The 22,716-nt window shown below is 44.3% G+C and overlaps 1 protein-coding gene across 2 annotated transcripts in view; it reads right to left on the bottom strand.

Moving 5' to 3' along the window:
• TH (tyrosine hydroxylase) overlaps positions 1–22,716 on the bottom strand; it is an 85,311-nt gene that overhangs the window by 23,615 nt on the left and 38,980 nt on the right. For both annotated transcript variants that reach the window (XM_088458113.1, XM_088458114.1), the window contains exons 4-8: positions 21,281–21,369; positions 20,709–20,776; positions 19,027–19,077; positions 13,689–13,834; positions 6,451–6,586 (exon numbers count right to left, since the gene is read on the bottom strand). In XM_088458113.1, the coding sequence (XP_088314239.1) occupies positions 6,451–6,586; positions 13,689–13,834; positions 19,027–19,077; positions 20,709–20,776; positions 21,281–21,369 (490 nt within the window). The remainder of the gene's footprint in view (positions 1–6,450; positions 6,587–13,688; positions 13,835–19,026; positions 19,078–20,708; positions 20,777–21,280; positions 21,370–22,716) is intronic.

Here is a 22,716-nt window from a genome sequence, read left to right as displayed (position 1 = left end):
TATTAGTAGTAGCATGTAGCCAACAGAATTGCTCAATCAATTGAGGAACAGAAATAAGAAATATCAACTAAATATCCACAGCGGGGATCAACAGAACTTACTGTGTCGAGCTGCAGGAGTAGCTGCATGTCTCCTAAGGAGTGGAGGCTGTTTGGAGAGCACATTATGCTAGCAGAAGAGACACAGGTGTTGTCTGTGTTAGCTCCTCATTGATCATTACCCCTTAAGCTGGCCATACACTAGACCAACTTTCATCCAACCATCTAACTAGTTGGCTGGTTGGAATGAAAATCTGGTATAAGGTACTGACTGACAGGGCATTGGTTAATTTGTCAATGGTGAAAATACATATAGATAATACATATACAGGAAATAAAAAGTATATAGTAAATTAATTAAAGTAAAATAACACACAAGTGAATACAATAGTGGATGTCAGGAACAATGTATTCAATGTCAATAATTAAGCATTAAACAAGAAGAGTATCAGCTTTTGATGCAATAAAGTCTAGGTAGCTATTCGGATAGTTGTTCATTGAGCCCATGCAGATTAGTGGTCCCCAGTTTATGGATCCAGCGTGCCTCTAAACCAGTGGTGTCAAACTCAGGCCCTCCAGCTACAGTGAAACTACACATCCCAGCATGCAGTGCCACAGTTTTGCTATTAGGGAATGCTAAAACTGTGGCAGGGCATGCTGGGATATGTAGTTCCACAAAAGCTGAAGGGCCCGAGTTTGACACCATTGCTCTATACGAAGCAGTGAGCTGTATCTGTCACCACCACGAATGGGGACAGGGACATGATCGATAACCATGTATTTGAGGGAGTTGAATGGATGTTTCAAATGTGCATAATGGTTTGCATCTGGTTGGTCACTCATGACGATGTTGAGGGGTTCTTTGATGGCTGAACGATGGAACGCCATTCTCGTCCTGAATGTCCATTTGTTTTTCCCACATTAAATAAGTTACAGAGATAGACAAGAATGTAGATAACAAAACTACTGAGATAGGATAAAAGGTGTTTGATGGTTTTGGGTGTTTTGGATGGGTGAAGATGTTACTGGTCATCAGAGAATTACAGGTCACATATTTGATGCATTTAATGCAGTTTTGGTATTGTACAGTATTTTGTAACCATAGGGAATATCTATGTCATGTTCATGTGTTTAACATTCGGTCTTTAGAGGGATTCCCTTGAAGTTGACATAACTTCCTGGATTTGGCAGTTGATCAGTGTTCTGCTGTAGGCACAGTGGATGAAGTTGATGACCACCTTGGTGATCTCTTCTTTGGCCTTGGTGTCATCTGTGTTGATCCTCCTGACCTGTAAAAATTGGGATCTGGGGAGGCCTTGTTTGAGCTTGTGAGGATGGAAGCTTGAGGCCAATAAAGTGCTATTTACATCAGTTAGTTTGGTATAAAGAGTTCTGCAGATCTTCTGGTTGGTGTTGCTAATTTTAACATCCAAGAAGTTAATATTAGTGCTACTGTGTGCCATATTTAACTTGATGGGACCAGGTGAAGAATGAATTCCTTCCAGTGGTTGATAAATTAAGTCCATTGGTCCATCCCAGATTTATAAAATATCTTCGATATAGCGATGGAAGAGATTAATGTGAGGACCACAGATGGGGTTGAAGAAATGTTCAATGACAAAGAAATGCATAAAAGTATTTGCATAAGCTGGGGCCATGGCCAACCCCATTGCTGTGCCACTGAGTTGAAGGTAAAAATTCCCTTCAAAAGTTAAGGAGTTTTTTGTGAGGACTATTCATAGTAAATCTAATAAAAAGTAAACTAGAGGTCCCTGGTATGTTGGATTATCTACGATGAGCTTCTTAACGAATAGAATGCCATCTTTGTGGGGGATGCATGTATAGAGACTGGTGACATCCATTATCACCAAAATTGGTAGGTAAAGTAAGTAGATATCAAGTGCTGTCAGAAAGTGTGTAGTGTCATGTAGATAGCTGGGGATACCTTTTAATGCAGTTTTGTAAGTATTGGTCAATGAACTGTGCTATGGACTGATTCAGTGATTCTATGGAGGAGATTATAGGTCATCCTGGTGGTTTGTCCAGGCATTTTTGAATGTTGAGGAGTGCATAGATGTATGCACATTTGGAAAAAGGAACACTCAGAAAAGTTGCTTGTTTCTTGGAAATAAACTTGTGATCCTCTCCATAATGGATCTGGTGTCTAAATGAAGAGCTGGGATCCTGATCTAGAAGTTTGTAAGTATGGATTTCTTCCAGCTGTGATAGAATGTATTTTTGGAAGACTTTATAGTTCAATATCACAATTGTTCCACCTTTATCGGCTTCATGTATAACAATATCCTTATGTTCTGCCATGGATTTGATGGCATTCCATTCATCCTTAGGCATATTGTGCAATTTGGCATTTAGTGTATCCACTACTTCTTCATTCAAACATCGAAGGAGAGTCTTGATAGAAGCATTCTGTGAGTGTGGAGGTAGATATTTTCTTGAATAGGTTGATGTTAGTATTAATAGGTGTTTCATTAGTGTCTGCAGTTTTCCCAAAGAAGTCTTAGGCATAAATGATGGTCCATTCTGTACAGTTCTATTTCCCATGTGATGGGAGAGAAGTTACTTGTAGGAACAAAAGAAAATCCTCTTTGTAGAGCCCTAGTTTCAAAGTCAGTAAGTGTATTGTTAGAGGGGTTGGGTACACGATCCCGGCGGTCAGAATCGGTGACAATGCCAGCTGCGGAATACTGGCGGTCCACATCCCGATGTATGTTGGTGAGTATTCTAACCCTTACCCTAACCCACAGCCCATCCCACCCTTCCCATAGCCCAACTCTAACCATCTCTTCCTGCAGCCTAACCCTCCCCCTAGTGCCTAACCCTATCCATGAACCTAATGCCTAACTCTAATACTTACCATCGGGATTCTGGAGTCGGTATTCTAATGACTGTCTGGATTCCGGAGCCGGTATTCAAATCATGTGAATGCTGACTACATCCGGATTAGAAAGATTATAGACTTCTTGTCTTTGCTTGTTTTTTGGGCGTATTTCCACTATTGTTTCTTCTGGTAGGTCTTTATTTGCCCTGGCTGTTTTGACTTGGTTGTAGTCCCTAAAAATCGAGTGGAAATTTCAGGGTGAATACCAGTATTTGTTCAGTCTCGCTGTACAGCGATAGGCTGTTTAATTGGTCCTGTGTAGGATGTGTCGACTTTCCTGGAAGCCTCTGCCAGGAGGGCGCCTGTTAAATCTGGGCTTATTTTCAGCAGTGCCAGCTATCTGTACACCCTGTGATCTGTGTAGTCTTGGCGTACCTTATATAATTTCTTATTTTTAAATGCCACTAATTCCGATCTATGTTTCTCAATCTTGTTAGAGATCTTGGTCTGCTAGTCGGTGAACTGTTCAGATGTCCCAGTGTTAGCAATTTGTGATTCCATAGAGGTCATTTCTGTCTTGACCTCTTTGTTGGATTCATCAATGATGAGCAGCATCAGGTCCATGGAGCATGTATTTAATATGTAGGTCAATATCTTGCAGAATTCTGCATTTAGTCTCCTTTTGGTAGTAACGTTATGGATCCGTAGACGCCTTGAAATTACTCCTGCTTTGTAATGATCACACAGAGACAAATAAGGTCCAGATAAAGACTCTTAAGTGTCAATCACCCAAAATAATTCAGAAAACATGAATTCTGGTGCCAAAAAAAGGTCCTGGTGCCAAGTCCAATGTAATGTACAGCGGCACTCGGGTAGACGACACTCTGGAACAGTTGCACTATACACGGTGTTTTTATTGTGCAAGTCAGCAACATTTCATGCACAAATGTGCCTTTCTCAAGCTATTACAAGAACAATTGCTAACAGACACGTGTATTTAAAAAGTAAAATTTCACCAAAAAACTGTTAATTGATTACATCATAGCTCTGTCAATCTTAATTAGCACATATAGAAAAACACCACCAAGGAGGGATTCCAATTAGGTGTGGGGTCTGCTAATTGAATGTGCTGCTTGATTCCATTGGCTGTGGAAACCCCGCAGGCTGAGCCCCAGAGGGAGGATTTGTCCTTGCAGCATCAGGAGCTGCGAGTCTACATTCTAACATGCGGGGAAACTGATACATTCCAGCACTTTGTGCAGAATCTATGGGTTACCAAAAGTTTATCCATGGTTTATCGTGCAGGGAAAATGCTGATAGATTGAGTTGCTCCAGGCGTGGAACTCAGAGCTTTTCACCTCATGGTAAAGCCGACACCTCAATGAATTACCCCATAGGAGTGGGAAGTGTAGTGACCATTGAAACCAATGTCCTTTTCATTCAGAAACCATCCTAATGTATTAGTAGTAACATAGCAAACAAAATTGCTTAATCAATTGGTCGCACCAGTGAAACTTGCATCAGCCCTTTGCTAGGTGCAAATTTTACATCTAAGTATGGCCTCCAGTGTAAGCGCATGTGTGCACAACCACATCACTTCACTTCACGGTGCCTGTTTGGAGCGTCTAAAGGACGCTCCAGCAGTGCTGCAGCAGTAATCCTGGCTTCAAGGTATCGTTCCAGACACTGTGCTAGCCAGAAGCAAGGGCCACGGGGCGCTGTGCTTGGTGTCACTGGTCATACACCCCTAATTACTGCCCTGAGTGTAGCTGATGTACAAGTGACTTAGGGCCTGATTCAGAGTTGGGAATAGAGTAGGATATAGCAAATAACTGAGCATCTAGATAAAACCATGCTGTACTGCAGGTGGGGCATATTTAAAATGTGCTGACAGAATTAGATTTGGAAAGAGGGGTGTATCCAAAGTCATATCTAAATTGCAGTGTAAAAATAAAGCTGCCCAGCATTTGTGGGCTACATGCCAAAGTAGCCAGTATTTACCCATCATGAGAAGAAAAATGTATTTGCACCCTTTGCTACATGGTTTGTCCAGGTGCACAGTTACTTGCTAATTTTTGCTTAATTCCCAACTCAGAATAAGGCCCATAAACCTGGTGCATGCTGAACAGATTAGCACCTTCCTAACCTATGAGTACATCATACATTGCGGGAGGCCCCTGTTTTTTCGGGTAACCCCCCGGTAGAGTAGGCACTTCTCCCGCATTCCTGCCCACTTCATAGTGAAGTGGGCAAAATAGAGAGAGTTTTCACGGAGATCGGGGGTCCCCGAGTAGTGGGTGGGACTTAATGACGCGATTCCACAAGAATATGCGCTATTTGTGGCAATTTACAGTGAGGGGGTATGGTTTAATGATGCAAAAGTCATGACTGTCCCCCATCGCCGCCCACCTGCTTCTCGGAAAAGTTAAATGTAGGCAAGTATGGTGTACACGTAACCTTTTCTTTAAGTGCTGCTTTTTTGTGTGTAATGACACAGGCTCTGATTTAGAGGTGAACCTAACCCATGCACGGCTGTAAGCTATTCCTGGTTCGCAGCTGCGATAATATGCAAATACATCAGCCTTCCTCTTCTGTAATTGCGATCTCTGAGATGCCCACTTTCAGTGTCCGTGGACAATGGAAATCCACTAGTTTACTCAAACACTCCACCATCAGTGCACCGTCGAGATGACCATCAATACTTATGACGGCCTATGGTTGGTGCAGTATCTCCTTGTGAACTTTCTCTAAACATGGCCTCTGTTGCTGCAGCTCTGCGTTTGAGAATGCAGCAGCGATCACTGACATGGCCATGATGCTCCTATAACACGCCTCTGAGACAGTTTTTTTGCGGTCACTTTAGGCCGTCTCCCTACCACCTCCCAGGAGCCCTCATGCCTTTACGCTGTCATCTCAAATGAGTTTGATTGCGTACGCAACAGGGATCACTGCATCCAGTGGAATCACTGGGGGAGGGGGTGCGAGCCGTAGCAGGTGACACCATCCAAGGGGATGACACCAAAATAGCAGAGCTGCTTTGCTATTTTGGTGTCACCCCCTCAGATGGCGTCATCAAACAGCAATGATGGTGTGCTCCCAGACCCTTATTCTGACAGAGACAGCCTGGGTGCTTTTTTCCCCACAGATTAATTACATTTGTCACTGGCCTGAGCATTCAGCAACCTGGTAACAGAAACGTGGCACTCTGACCAATTGGCCAGCTCACTTCCTCGCCACATCTTTGCCTGTTAGTGTTTGCTGGAAGATGGCTACAGACAAGGGAGGAGTTGTATCAAGCCTGAGAGAGAGATAAAGTGGAGAGAGATAAAGTACCAACCAATCAGCACCAAGCTGATTGTTACTATCTCTCTCACTTAATCTCTCTCCAAGACTTGATACATCTCCCCTAAAGTCAATTTGGTAACTGCATTTATATGCCAAGCGCCTGATAATGATGCCATTGATTTTCATTTGGAGTTACACAAAATTTGCACTATAACTGCATGTGAATGAGCAACATAAGTGACAATAAAGGTACTGTAGACATGATACATATTTTGCTTTGTTACTTACGGCTCTGGTGAGTGCATTGGTGAAGATGCATGTCGGATATACTGGGTGCACTGGAAAACACGAAAAGCCAAACTGGAGAGGAAATCGCGAGCAGATAAGAGCCCAGCCACAGGGCGTAGCTGAAATCCAGTCCTCTCTATATAAACACAAAGATAGTTTATTTCATGGACAGCTAGTTTAACAAACAGTTCTAAAGGATTACAGCCCCCATATAAATGTTCTCTAAGGGACGTAGTCAAAATGCAGACATTCACAATAATTTAGTCAGGATGTCAACAGTTATGATGTTGACATTGTTATAATGTCAAAATTGAACATGTCAGCATGTGCAGAATGTCAACATGTGAAATATCGACATTCTGCACAGACTGTATAATACCGTAAAAAAAAAACAGAGCAGGACCACGGTGAAAATTGTGTCCAACGTCTATCACACACCGGTAAATGGTGAGTGCGTTTATATTTCTAAAAAGAGAAACCTTTTTTTGACGGTATTATACGATATTGCCTTTCTGTTTTTTACATATCTCTGAAAACATTGAGAACACTATCAAACAAATTCATAGGATAGATCATAGAAAGCGCAGGAACCATCCTGTATTTCCATAACTGTCTTTTGTAGGGCTGGGTTCATTGTGCTAACGCAGGGGAAAGGAAATGATGATCCCATTTGAATGTATATATCTCTAATTTCTTATTTTCCAAGTATATAACAGCTGCATAATGGGGGTAAGGTGCAATCAGGGAGATAGCAGGGGGTACATTTACTAAGAATCGAGATAGGTCGAGATGACCATCTCGGGTGATTTATTGATTTTTTCTCTGCTTGCAAATTTACTAAAGGCAAAGTCGGGTGAGTTAGAGAGAGATTTCTCTCATCTCCCTCGTAAAACTCAGGTGAGATAGCAATCTCGAATCAAATCACCATCAGGCCAAATCGGAAGTACTTTTCACCTAAAACATACATCTCTCAAATTTACCAAGAATCGGGTTGACAAGCTCGGGTGAGATAGGAGCAAACTCTCTTGCAAAATCACTTTTCAAACTCTCAACCCCCTGAGCTGCGAGATGGTTAGAAACATACACAAATCATTGTGATTTGTGTATGTTTCTTTCTGTAACTGTAAAAAATAGGGATAATTTGTGAAAAAAAATGACGTGAGGTCCCCCCAAAAACACTAACCAGCCTCGGGCTTGCCAGTCTATCCAGGTTCTTAACATTACAAGGAAAAAAATGTGTAGGGATCCCCTGTAATGTAAGAACCAGCACAAGGCTGCAGGGACAGAGCTGGTTTTAAATATACGGTAATAAAAAATGACGTGGGTTCCACCATATATTTAAAACCAGTACTGGACCCTTTCTAACAGGGGACTGATGCCACAGCCAGGGGTGCCCTTTCACCGGGCCCCCCAGCAGCAGCATCAGCCCTGACCGTTAGTCAGCCCAGGCCAGGGATCCCTGGGGAGTTGGTGACCCCCCCAATTAAGGCGGACACCCTCTCCAGGGCACTCCTGGCCTAGGCTGATAGCCCGGGACTATCCCCGCCACCCCTTGGTGGTGGGTGGCGGGTTGATTGTGTTAGGTGAAGTGTTAAAAATAGATCTATCATCATTGTCTTTACAGTGGAACTACAGGTCCCAGCAAGCCTCTCCCGCATGCTGGTACTTGGAGAACCACAAGTACCAGCATGCGGGGCATTAAGGGTCCACTGGAACCTGTACTTCACCTGTAAAGAAATGGTTAAAAAAACACACAACACACCTGTAAAATAAAGCTTTATTACATACATACATACATACATACATACATACACATACATACTCACCTGTTTCCAGATGTTCACGTCCACTTGTCAACGTAAAGTATCCTTTGGAATTACCTGTAAAAAAAGATCCAATACTCACTTTTCTGTCCCACGATGTTCTCCGCTGAAATCCAAGACGGGCCCCGGATACAATGTAACAGCATATTACTGCATGCTGTTACACTGCGCTACTGAGCAGACTTCAGTTGCGTGCCACCGGCCAATCAGTGTTTGCTAACATTAGCGGCCGCTCATTGGCTGGGACCCACGTGGAGGAGCCGCTCATTGGCTAAGCCCACGTGGGTCCCTGCCAATGAGCGGCCACTAATGTTAGCCGCCGCTGATTAGCCGGCGGCACGCAACTGAAGTCTTCTCGTTCCCACGAGCAGACTGTAGCGCAGTGTAACAGCATGCAATAACATGCTGTTACATTGTATCAGGGGCCCATCTTGGATTTCTGCGGAGAACATCATGGGACAGAAAGGTGAGTACTGGATCTTTTTTTACAGGTAATTCCAAAGGATACTTTGCATTGACAAGTGGACAGGTGAGTATGTATGTGTATGTATTTATGTAATAAAACTTTATTTTACAGGTGTTTTGTGTGTTTTTTTAACCATTTCTTCACAGGTGAAGTACAGGTACCAGTGGGCCCTTAATGCCCCGCATGCTGGTACTGGGGTTCTCCAAGTACCAGCATGCGGGGGAGGCTTGCTGGGATCTGTAGTTCCACTGTAAAGACAATGATGATACATCTATTTTTTACACTTCACCTAACACAATCAACCCGCCACCCACCACCAAGGGGTGGCGGGGATAGTCCCGGGCTATCAGCCTAGGCCAGGAGTGCCCTGGAGAGGGTGTCCGCCTTAATTGGGGGGGGTCACCAACTCCCCAGGGATCCCTGGCCTGGGCTGACTAACGGTCAGGGCTGATGCTGCGGCTGGGGGGCCCAGTGAAAGGGCACCCCTGGCTGTGGCATCAGTCCCCCGTTAGAAAGGGTCCAGGGCTGGTTTTAAATATATGGTGGAACCCACGTCATTTTTTTTCGCCGTATATTTAAAACCAGCTCCGTCCCTGCAGCCTTCTGCTGGTTCTTACATTACAGGGGATCCCTACACATTTTTTCCCCTGTAATGTTAAGAACCTGGACAGGCTGGCAAGCCCGAAGCTGGTTAGTGTTTTTGGGGGGGGACCTCACGTCATTTTTTTTTTAAACATTTTTCTAATTTATACAAGGGTTAAAACACTAGCAGCAAGCACATATCTCACTGATATGTGCTGGCTGCTAGCTCAGGAGAGATTTGCAGAGAGAAAACACTGCAATCTCGGGTGACTAATCTCCTGCAAAACGAGTTACTCGGGAGAGATATCTCGTTCTGCTTCACCATCGACAAACTCGTTTAGCCTCAAATCGCCTGTTGGTAAATTTTGTGAAAGAAAAGGGATTAAATCACCTGAATTTGGGCTAATTCCAGCAAGATAAATCACTTTGAAAATCGGGACCATCTCGAATCTTAGTAAATTTACCCCCTAGACTCTTCAGGGAGTCAGAGAGAGTGCTCTTATTTTAGGGAGTCTTCTGTGACAATCAGGGACAGTTGGAAAGTATGGTGTAAAGCCAGGTGTGAATTATACTTACTACGGGTGCCGTTTTACATTTTCATTTGCAACCCTCTAAGAAGCAACTGCACTTCGTAAATAAAGACCAGAAGGTCATATTCATGCGTCTAAGTAGCCAACCAACAGTGTAGTAAGAAGATATGTGAAAAATAACTATTCTCCTAGTCAGTTGAGGAATGTAATTTTCATGCAGGTAAAAACTAATTGTCACACAGATGAATTTTAGGAACCACACTTTCAAATTAATTTGTGATCTAGAGTAAATAAATGTCTGAATATCAAATTTAATAGACTCACAATATACACTGTTATCAGTAGGTGGCAGTAGTGTACAACGCACAGCACTGAGATTTTAAAATTTAGGAACAGTGGACCTGATTCAGACCCGGTCGCGAGCGCTATATGCTCGCAAGCGGGTCGATGGTGGCCCAGTGTGCATGCGCACGACGGAGCCGGCTCCGTCGTGCGCATGCACGAGATCCGGATAGCAACGGGCAAACCGTCGCTCTGGGGCTCGTACCAAACGGGGCGTGCTGTCGATGTTGAGTGACAGCACGCCCCCTTTGGTGGGCGGGCCGGGAGCGTGGCTGCCCAGAAGGAGGTGTTCCCATGGGAACGCCTACCATCTGGGGCCGGCCCCACTGACATCACAAGTGATGTCAGTGGGAGTGCTTTCAACTCTGTTAGAGCCAAAAGCACTCTTGGGCTTGCGGCAACAAGACCCTACCACAAGGGTCTCGTTGCAAGCACAATGGTCGCGATGGTCTTGACCATCGCGACCATCATCATGGCCGCTCGCTATAGCTGTGGGTGGTTACCCACAGCTATGCGAGCGGCCATGAGGCCGCTCAAAAAAACCAGAGGGCCGGCCCTGATTCAGAGCGAGCGCTCTGTCAGAGTGTCCAGCTCTGAATCAGGCCCAGTGGTCCTGATTCAGACCCGGTCGCTCTGAGAGAGCGCTCGCTCTGAATCAGGGCCGGGCTTTCTTTTTTCTAGAACGGCCTCCTGGCCGCTTGCATAGCTGTGGGTAGCTACCCACAGCTACAGCGAGCGGCCATGATGATGGTCGCGATGGTCAAGACCATTGCGACCATCGGGCTTGCGACGAGACCCTTGTGGTAGGGTCTCGTGGCCGCAAGCCCCAGAGAGTTTTCAGCTCTAACAGAGCCGGAAGCTCTCCACTGACCTCACTTGTGACGTCAGTGGGGCCGCCCCCAAACGACAGGTGTTCTCATGGGAACGCCTCCATTTGGGCAGCAACCCCCCGGCCCGCCCACCAAAGGGGGCGAGCTGTCACTCAACATCGACAGCTCGCCCCCTTTGTTGAGAGACCCGGAGCGACGGAGTGCCCATCGCTAGCCGGGTCTCACGCATGCGCACGACGGAGCCGGCTCCGTCGTGCACATGCACTCTGGGCCACCATCGACCTGGTTGCGAGCGCTCAGCGCTCGCGACCGGGTCTGAATCAGGCCCACAGTGTTAGAGCAGCAGCCAGAGACTGAGGAGGGACCAGGGAGTGACGGAGCGAGCTGGAGGACCTGCCCAGCTGACAGCAGGTAAGTGTAACACGCTGTACGCCACCTCAGAGTGGCGGATAGTAACACCATCAAATTCCGAAAATACATAATTTTCAGAATTTGATGAATAGCCTAATTTCTACATCCCCATACTAATGTACTAATGTATGGGGAGTGTGGAAAATAATGCGGGCGTACTTAACCAGGAGATATCAGTGACATCTCCTGTGTTAAGTCATACTTGCCTACTCTCCCAGGAATCGCGGGAGGCTCCCGATATTTCGGGTAACCCCCCCGCCCCCCCGGAAGAGTAGGCATATCTCCTGCATCCCGCCCACTTCCTAGTGAAGTGGGCAGGATGGGGAGATTTTACCTGAAATTTTCAGGTCCGTAGGGAGGGGGCGGGCTAAATGCTGTATATCGTCTGGCCCCTCCCCCCAAGGAGGAGAGTAGCAGGTCCCCTCCTGCTGCTCCTGGAAAGCTGTCCAGGAATGTCGTGTTAATGAATACTAGAAAAATGGTAATTAAGGAAAATGTCCTTAGAACCGTTATTTTAGTGTTGGATGGATAGGCCCCATAGTCGGTGCATTTTTGTAAAAAATTAAAAAGTCTGTTTAATAATTGCGGAACATAAGCCCCATAATATTAAGAGTAAATTCAGCAATTTATTGTCTTATAAAACCATGTTGAAATTCTAGTAGGCAAGTATAACATTTGTAGACATACTTGGAGCTGTAGAAATAATGCTGCCCAGTGTTTGTGTACTACATACAGTACATGAGCAGGCAGAATGTTCCTTGCAATCAGAAACGATCTATATTTCCATCATGTGCTCTACAGCGATGGTTTGCACTTTGCACACAGTTGCAACTGCGAATACAATAGCGGTTACGCACGCAGTTCAACTGCGATAGTATGCTAATCCATTGCAGCAGCACTGCACAAGGACGCCCACTTTACTTAGCACACATCAGGACTGTGAAACCATCGGTACAATAGAGTACCAATGCAGCCTCACACACACTTGCACAAGCCCTGACCTTACTCAGAAATTGCTAACTTCCACGCACGCTATCAGGCCTCAGGCTGTGTAGGTCATCGCAGTGGATAATTTATGCACGCCCCTGCAATGGCATTGAAAGGCACTGGCACGCCTGCATTCGCCCGACTCCCCCCCCCCATTACAACCCACAAACGGCACTTACTGTCAATCACTCTGCGATGGATCTGCGTAGTCACTGCATCGTGATGGCTGGTTCACGCACTGCGATGAAAAGGCATGCGCAGTACGCAACAATCGGCTGATTGTGTGCGTATTCGCAACTGCGTTCCTTGCTAAATCAGGCCCTTTGTACGCAGCAGTACTGAGAAGGTATGCAAATGACGCAGTCACTGTAATGTGTACAGAGACGCTCACCAGATGCGCCTCCAATCCGTCGTTTGCGTACAAAGACGCAACATCGGTCACACGCCGAACTTCTGAGTTCCTTAGAATGTTCATCAGAAGTCAGCTGCCGGAGCCATTGTAACTACGTACTGTGCAGGCTGCAACACGCCTACGGTCACGACAAGCATGCGCTTTACTAGCCAACCCCTGGTTATCGCACCAAACTGCATTGACTGTCAATCACCTGCATCCAACTACTCATTACGGCCACCACCAGTAAACCATCACGACACATGTGCAGAGCGAATCATACCCATTCGCAGTACAAAAAACATTGGTGCAGACATCGGCAATGGGCCACCTCTGAAGCAGGCCCTGAGACTAATGCAGTGCAGTGCTTTTTAAATTGAAAACATAATAAATCTCTGTGAATTTGTTGTATATAAATAAACATGTTTATTTTTAACTCTAATTTCTAATGTGAGAAACAGTTTTAAATATGAATTTTAAATAAAACTCCTAATCATTACGGGAAACATTGAGCACTAAGAGGACTGAAATCAGTGATTTCTCTACTGTTTTCAAACGGTAAATGTGGAGAAACTAAGGGGTATATTTACTGAAGTGCGGGTTTTTAGAAGTGGAGATGTTGCCCATAGCAACCAATCAGATTCTAGCTATTATCTTCTAGAAGGTGCTAAACGATATATAGAATCTGATTGGTTGCTGTGGGCAACATCTACACTTCTAAAAACCTGCACTATAGTAAATATACCCCTAAAAATCTTGACTTTGCCAGGTAAAACATTGTAGAAAAGTCTTTTGGTGTTTTCATAAATAGACCCCAAAATCTTTTATTAAAACCATTCTCAGCCATTTCCTTTGCCTCTATCACCGTAGTGTCACCTTTTAGAAAGCAGGACACATCCTGAAGTTGTGGGATGTTGTTCTCACTATACCCACAATGGGTCTCCAGCAGATGGAAGGCATCAAGGTGCTCCTTACACGCATGGGTTGGGTACAGACTCTTCAGGGTGGAGTATACTTCCTTCCTGTAAAAAGCAGTAATCTGTATTTTTATGCCATCAGATAATCTACCCGATTAGAGATTTGTACATGTAATGTCACTGAGGTTCTTGGTGTGGAGTATATTTATGAATGATGCAGTATTGTATGTTCCCAAGCAGAAATCCAAGGTGATCAAATTGATGTGTATCAATGTGAATCACAGTAGTGTATGGCATGAAGTTGAGTAGCAATTTTACTTAGACAAAGGTTGTGACATGGGGGTTAGATTACCAACTGCAGACAGTATCAATAATTAGGGTTACCACCATATCAATTTTCAGATTTACATCAGGGGACATGGCAAGGGGCATGACCAAAACCGGTGTAGGGTCACAACTATTTTATTCCTCTGATTTCAGGCCCCCACGTGTCTCTATATGCTATCTGCTACACATGCACCTTATATGTCTCAGCCCCCCCTCCAACTCCAAGCATTGACAGTTAGATTCTGGACACCACCAGTCCAAGATTAAAAGCCCTCCAGACTCCATCCAGAATCTTCTGAGTTCCGGATTCCCAGACAGGTGGAAACCCTACCAATAATAGGATAGACTAGAGCAGTGGTTCTCAAACTCGGTCCTCAGGACCCCACACAGTTCAGTTTTTCCAGGTCACCCAGCAGGTGCACAGGTGTATTCATTACTCACTGACACGTTTTAAAAGATCCACAGGTGCAGCTAACTGTTTCACTAGTAATTATGTGAGGAGACCTGTAAAACATGCACTGTTTGGGGTCCTGAGGACTGAGGCCCTGATTCAGAGCCGGACGCTCTGACCAGAGCGCTCGCTCTGAATCAGGGCCCACCTCCATAAATATGGAGCGTCCTCCTGGACGCTCGTATAGCTGTGGGTCACCCCCCACAGCATATACGAGCATGCAGGATGATGGTCGCGATGGTCTTGACCATCGCGACCATCGCCACTGCGAGCAGAAGCCTGCGGTTGAGTTTCTCAACCGCAAGGCCAGGAGTGATTTTGGCTCTATCAGAGCCAAAATCACTCCCACTGACATCACTAGTGATGTCAGTGGGGCCGGCTTCTGACGGTAGGCGTTCCCTTGGGAACGCCTCCGTCTGGGAGGCACGCCCCCGGCACGCCCACCAAAGGGGGCGTGCTGTCAATCAACATCGACAGCACGCCCCCTTTGATCAGACACTACGAGCGAAGGAAAGTCCTTCGCTCGTCGCGTCTCGCGCATGCGCACGATAGAGCTCCCTCCGTCGTGCGCATGCGCAGTGCAGACCATCGACCCACTTGCGAGCGGACAGCCGCTCGCGAGTGGGTCTGAATCAGGCCCTGAGTTTGAGAACATGTGGACTAGAGTGATTGATGACCCTATTGTATATATTTTCTAGCTTTCATAAGTAATCTCCAGTCCAGTAAGTATTTAGTGCAAATGCTTTTCCCACCTAGCTATTTGGTGTGCTGATTTTAGTTCTTACTATTGCCACACTGTAAAGTAGATTCTCCAGAGGTCGGATTAATTTTAATATCTAAGGCTAGGAGGAGGAGCAGGGTTAACTCCAGGGTATGTTAACTGATTAAAACATGGCCACACAAAGGCCATTCCTGCCGCTCACTGCAAGTCTTGGATTACAGGCTCATTGTCTAATTTGGCCACACATATAGGGCCTGATTCAGGCAAGGGCGCAAACTGAACGCATTGCCGATGTTGGTGATTTGAGTGACTTTGTTACTGCGCATGCGCAAAATATTCTGAAAACCCCTACTGCACATGTGAACAGTTAGGGAAAACCATGGGCGTTACTGGGTGGTGACTGGGAGGTGGCCTGAAGTGTCTGCAAAAAGTCTGTCTCAGGGTGTGTCCTTCACCATCAGGAAGCGATGGTGCTTCGATGGTGGAGTGTTTGGAACCACTGGCGATGTTGCACCATCCATGGGCATTTCAAGTGAATGTCTCAGGGCTTGCACTCTCCGGTGCTCACTAGTGCACAAGGAAAGGCAGCAATTAGCACTTACATATTACTGCCGCTGTGACTTCGCAATAAATAGCTGTGGCTGCAATAACGTTCTATTCTGAATCAGGCCTGTAGTATCTATTTTGACTGTTTAGCTCCTTATGTCAAGTGACCAGATTGCTTCTGGCATTACAGAGGCATGTTAGAGTGGTAGGACCTCTTACACAGACCGATAGAAGTTCTGACCACATTAGCGTGAATCGCTTTATTATTATGAAGTGTCAATATTATTTTTGATGGCTACACACTGTGGTATCAGGCCAATTGCCTGGTACTGACTACAATATTGTAGCATGATTCCAGATTTATGGCCCAAGCTGTTAAAAGGACCAAATTAATTAGCATATCAATTGCTTAAAGCAGATGTTCCCAAACGCGGCCCTCAAGGCTCCCCAACAGTACAGGGTTTAGAGATATCCATGGTTGAGCACAGGTGGTTAAATCAAATTGACTGAGGTACTAATTAAGTCACCTGTGCTCAACCATGGATATCTCTAAAGCCTGAACTGTTGGAGAGCCTTAAGGACCGTGATTGGGAACCTCTGGCTTCACAGCTATTTGTAATCTGTGTAATTTGCAGTCATCTCTCATCCACCATATTAGCAGGAAATGGCAGACAATGCAAAAAGCCGACCTGATTATCTCTGCACATTGAATTAAAATAAATAACTTTTTTAAAGTGTATTTTTGGTGACATTTACAAGGGACGGAGAAGAGGTTATTCCGTATTATCCTGTATTATTTTTTCTTTGGCTCAGTCTTAAGCCAGGTACACACTAGAGTGATGTCGTTAAATTTGGGTAAATCAGAACGACAAATCATGCATATAGTGCAGTGTTTATGCAGGATACACGCGCTCCTGCGGTCACATGCAATGTGCTGCACATCAGACCTGACCATAGTGCATGCGGCTCTATGCATGGAAATGAAGGACGGAACCAGTGAACCCGTCTGCCGCCATATCAGCACACATCGTCCCAGTGTGTACCCAGCTTTATAGCCATTTAAATTCAATTACTGATACCTTTACTTATATGTTTCTTGTATATATGTTTCTTTGTATCTTGTTATGCTGCTACTTGTCTTTAGATGCTGCAATTGCGCTTGGTGCATCTTTAGAGACCACCGTCGGTCTCACCGATGCTATTTGCAGATTCTACATCTCCCATACATTGTGCATATTAGTTAAGAGCACCATAGGGGTGTATATTACATGCACAAATTGGGTATACCATGTGTACGGGATTTGTGTGCACTGCATCTCACCAGAGCGGAGCGGTTTTCCATCCCTACTAACTGAATTCACCCCAAAGGGTCTTCATAACATATATGGAAAGAGGTCCTATATAATCTGTGTCAAACCTGTTTGTCTTCCCCTCCCTTTTAGAATGTAAGCTCTTATGAGCAGGGCCCTCTACCCTCTTGTGCTTCTCCCTACTTTAGTTTCATCTACTTCTTACCTACCACTAGGGCACCTAACTCTTGGTTGCTTATGCTCTTTTGCTTATCTGGTTGTTATGGTCGCTAATGTAGCAATATATATTATCCATGCCCTGGTCCTGTATTTTATTGTTCTGTAAGTCGCTTGTCTACAATTTGTTTATGTACTTTGTAAGGCGCTGCGGAACACTTGTGGCGCCATATAAATAAATTATAATAATAATAATAATATAATAGATCTTTTTATACTACTACGTGAATACAAATGGTTATTGAGACTTTTTTTTTCTTGATACAGGACTTTCATATGTTATCTTTCTCAAATAAATAGGGCCTCATTTACTAACGAGCTTCATCACCAAAACGAGTGATAAATGTCACTGTGTATGATAATGGTGCTCCAGCCAATCACCTCCCAACTGTCAACTGTTAGAAAAATGACAGTTGGGAGGTGATTGGCTGGATCACTATTTATCATACACAGTGACATTTATCACTCGTTTTGGTGATGAAACTCGTTAGTAAATGGGGGCCACAGTTTGTAGCGATGGAGTGAGAGAATTTATTGAAGGGGCTCAGGGCATAAATTTTATTGTGTCATCCAATAGAAGTTGTGTATTTCAAGCTGCTCTTACTTACTGTGTTATTATAGTATGTCTTACTCTAATGCCTGGAGATTCTCTGCTCAGCCAGACCCTTAATAATTGCATCTGTAGAGTTAAGGGGGAGGTTACCAGCAACTAATCCTATGGCCCAAATGTAATAGGGTGAGAGTTTAGGAAATGTGAGAATTTTCTCACACTTTTTAAACTTGGCCAATGTACTAGAGTCCGAGAACATGTAAACTCTCATGTTTATAGACACAAAAACTCTCACAATTTAAACTCTCATTCTGATGTTTTCCCATTTTGAAGATAAAACTCATCTAATGTGAGAGTTTACTGCTAAATGCTCAAACAATTTCTAAACTCTCACCCCATTACATTTGACCCCATGCATCTGAAGAATAAAAATAGGGGTTATATTTACTAAAGTCAGAGTTTTTAGAAGTGGAGATGTTGCCCACAGCAACCAATCAGATTCTAGCTATTATATTCTAGAAGCTACTAGTTAAATGTTAAGTAGAATCTGATTGGTTGCTATGGTCAACATCTTCATTTCTAAAACCTCTCACTTTAGTAAATTTACCCCTAGTTGTCTAAACTCTAGTGCTGGGAACTGTTAAGGAGTCACATGGCATATTTACCTACCTTTAGTGAATGTCCCAGATAATCACAGATTTCAGGATGCTCTCCTGGACTGCAGGGAAAGTAGACTAGCCTCCTGAATCATACTCATTTTCCCAGGGAAGTGGGCAGTCCAGTAGAATAATGGTATAATCTGCACCGTGCCCCCTGGACCTCCCATCGCAACCTACCCCCAGAAGGCTAGATGAAGAAATACAGCAAGTATGACATACACCCTCCAAAGTATGTCATTTTGGACAAAAGCAAACTTTCTTGAGCTGCCGTTGAAACAATGCACAGTGCCAGGAAACAGCGCCACACTCTGCAAAGGGGTCCCCCTAAGCAGCTGAGTTCCCCACCAGGCCCCTCCAAGAGGCATGGATATTTAGTGTCTCCCCATCTAGCGAGGATGGATTAAGGAGGTCGCCCCGGGGCCCCACACACAGGGTCGGTATCACCCTGCCGAGAACAGGTGTCCAGCAGCAACTGTTCCCGGGTGAGTATATTGTATATAAACATTCTTTTGCTTACCAGGTTGCAATCTCCTCTGGCATGTAATCCACCCGGGGTATTGGATCACCACTGTAATAAAAAAATAATAATATAGTAGATAAATTGAGGAACAAACGTTTCCATGAAAAGTTGCTTTTACTCTACAACCGAGTCCATTCTTTTATTTATTTTCAAACAAATATGTGATATTTCTGTTTTGCCTTGTTTTCTCCTACAGGAAATATTTTGTATTTAAAACTCTTTGCGTCACATATTATTATTTATATTTGAAACCAATTTAGAAATGGTTTAATTCACATACATTAGATCATTTCTTTATAGTTGATACTTAAAACAATTTTAACAATTGCAATTACAAACTTAATTTAAGTATTTGCAACGTAAGCATGAAAAGAAAAGCAGTCTGCTAGTTCTGTTGGATCCCACGCATTTTACTCCTGGAAAGTTGCCTTATTAAGCAGGGTTTCTTATCATGTGTGTTCCACATATTCCTTTGCAAGATGTTCACGAAGGCTGACTTGTCAACTAGATCTAAGTGAGATGTTGGTAATGTATGAAATAAACAATGGACAGACATACAGTAGTAGAGAACTCTTGAGCAGTTTGCACTGTATACTGAACATGCTGCACGAATGCTCAGCATAAACGTAAGGAAGTGTAGACCCAGGGGCAGCTGAGTTTGGGGCTTCTTTCTATCTGACACTGATAGATATTGCACAATTATGTAACACCAATACAGGTTCCTCAGTGTCACTCAGGATGCAGGAGGGACCTGCTTCCAATATCAAAGGATCATTTGTAACCATGACCTATTTCTACCTACATGTCAGTTACCATTAATGTATACCACGGGTCTAGCCCCACATACTCATCAGATGCCCAGGCGTCTAAAGTAATAGTTCCTACGGGCAGCTCTGGTACTGGAGGCCGTCACCAGCTGCCCCTTTCCAAAGCGGAATGGGAGAAGGGGAGAACTGACAGAACTGCATGGAGCTTAGTTACTGTATAAATACCATTTAATAAAGAAATAACCATAGCCCTTACTATCCTTATTTTTTTAATGTGCATTAAATGAAGAATGGGTATGCCTCCTGTCAAAGTACCGACCACGGCATCCCGATGGTCGGTATCACGACAGGGGTCAGGTAACTATACTAACCCTCCCCACTTCTCCCCCTAACACTAATCCTCCCTTCTTGTAGCCTAAACCTCTCCACCCCGCACCCTAACCCACCCCGTTAGTGTCTAAACCTAAGTCTTACCCCTTCTTGCCTAAACCTAACCCTTCCCCCCTTAGTGCCCAAACCCCCCAGTGATGCCTAAACCTAAACCCCCCCCAACAAAATCTAACGCTAACCCCACTATGCTTCCTAAAGCTAACACTCCCCCCCACGGCTAACAGCTAAGACGCCCCAGGCTTTCCTCGTTCGGGCTGGCGTCTTATCTATATTCGACGCCTATCTTAAGTCCCATGTCGGACTTTAGCCATCGGATTTAGACCAGTGGGATTAAGATAGTCGTCGGTATTTCGATGCCTATCTTAAGTCCCGTGTTGGTCTTCCACCATCGGGATTTAGACTGCCGGCATACTGGCCGCCGGACTGCTAACTACATCCCCTAAAGGCTTCCTTAGAGGAACACATCTATTTCACAGTAGTCATGTTACATCATATCAATCCACTTTACTCTGATCTTCTTACTGCCTGTAGATGAAGGCTATGTCAGCAATCATCTTCCGCCTTTTGCGATATTCCTGGTCAGAAAAACCCTGCAGAGATAAGGAGATTGATAAGCAGTAACAACACAAGGGAGAAAAAACACACTGTATGCAAAACACCATAATATGCACAACACCATAATCCCAGTGGCGCTCACACCAAGCTTCCATTTCCAGACAGGGGGCTCCATAGCAATAAGTAGCCATTATCACTCTGGATCATTTTAGACAATCATAGGAAATGTCTTATAGCATTAGGTTTCTATGCAATAGCATGTTTACACCATATTAGTACATAATTATGGTGACAAAGACAAAAGCAGAGTACCAGATAGTCCAACATGCTAACAATCAGCTATAGAAACATTGTACAGCAATTGATTTGGTAACTATTTGATTCTTAGGATACAAAGAGGATTTAAATGGTGAAATATATCAAGTGTTTGGGATAACTATGCATTTTGTAGATCGTCTTGTGCATTGACAATCCTTGTGCCATATAAACATGAATTTTCTGAAAGCTGCTGGTGAAATAGAACAAGATTTATTTCTTACCGGGTGATCCAAATCCAGGTCCGGATCAAACTTTGTAACCAAGTGGTGACACTTGTCCAGTTCAGTAATTTTAGTAGGAAACCAGTGAACTGCAAAGGCCAAGAGAGAGACCTATTGTCATAGTGTAGTAATAGGATCCATAGTTGAGATTTGTATATGAGGGAGATAGCCTATATGACTGGTATTGGGGTTCACTTTAAACCACATAAGAAAAAATCTTATTAGAAATACTGCAAATTGCAAGTTCCTTTCACACCTTTTTAAATTGAATAATTATGCATGTAAATTAATGAAATGGTGTAATGGTTAGCATTTCTGCCTCACAGCACTGAGGTCTTGGGTTTGATTCCCACCATGGCCATAACTGTGTGAAGTTTGTATGTTCTCCCTATGCTTGCGTGGGTTTCTTCCGGGTACTCCGGTTTCCTCCCACACTCCATAAATACACTGGTAGGTTAATTGGCTCCTGATACAAATTCACCCTAGTGTGTATGTGTGTGTACATGTGATAGCGAATATAGGGCCTGATTCAGAGCCGGACGCAATTAGCGCTCGCTCATCCAGAAAATAGGGGTGGCTATTCAAATGAACCGTTCGCTGTTTGCGGTCTGTTCACGCCTCTAGGTCTGAATGAGCGAACAAAACTTGCGGTCGTTTTTTGGGAAACTACGCCCCCTGGCCACTCGCATCCTACGTCATGTCCGCTATTTATTAGATTAATCGAGTACATCGACCAGGGTATGAACTGCTCGCTATTCTTGTGGTTGGTTTTTGCTACCACAATTTTGCAAGCAGTTCTGGCTATAAAATAACCCAGTGACGTGGTCAATGACGCTGCTGTTTTAATTATGCACACCCATAAAACGCCCGTTTTCACCTTTAAGCACGCCTGCGATCGGATCTCCACTCCCCGTTTTCAAGCACCTTCCCCTGTTACCACCCACATACGCCTCTTTCTGTCACTGAAATTATCAGGCATTCGCTATTTTGCGAGCACATGAATTTTCGACCGCACTGACTGGTTCGCGCATGCGTATAATGATCCGTACGCATGCGCAGTTGGGCAAACATCGCTCGGAGCGAACTAGCAGCCGCTTACGAGCGGCTCTGAATCAGGCCCATAGATTGTAAGCTCCAAAGGGGCAGGGACTGATGTAAGCGCTATGTACAGTAAGTAACTGGTAATAAATAAATAAATAAATATTTCCAAAATCAATAAAAATTATAGACAATAAAAATTCAGAGTATAAACGTGCATTTCTATTATAATTATATACTGTATATTGCACCTGAGAAATGTCATGAAAGGTTGGTCAGCACTCAGCACAATAATTTAATCAACTTTCCCAAATTCTGACTAGGGTGTTCATGTATCAAACAGTGAAAAGAGTGGACAAATGGACCAGTGGAGAAGTTGCTCATAGCAACCAATCAAC

This window comes from Taudactylus pleione, unplaced genomic scaffold (assembly GCF_031769625.1).
Source record: "Taudactylus pleione unplaced genomic scaffold, aTauple2 ptg000810l, whole genome shotgun sequence".
Taxonomy (NCBI): Eukaryota; Metazoa; Chordata; class Amphibia; order Anura; family Myobatrachidae; genus Taudactylus; species Taudactylus pleione.
Note: the sequence above shows the minus strand (reverse complement) of the source record. Positions and strands in the feature narration are given on the sequence as shown.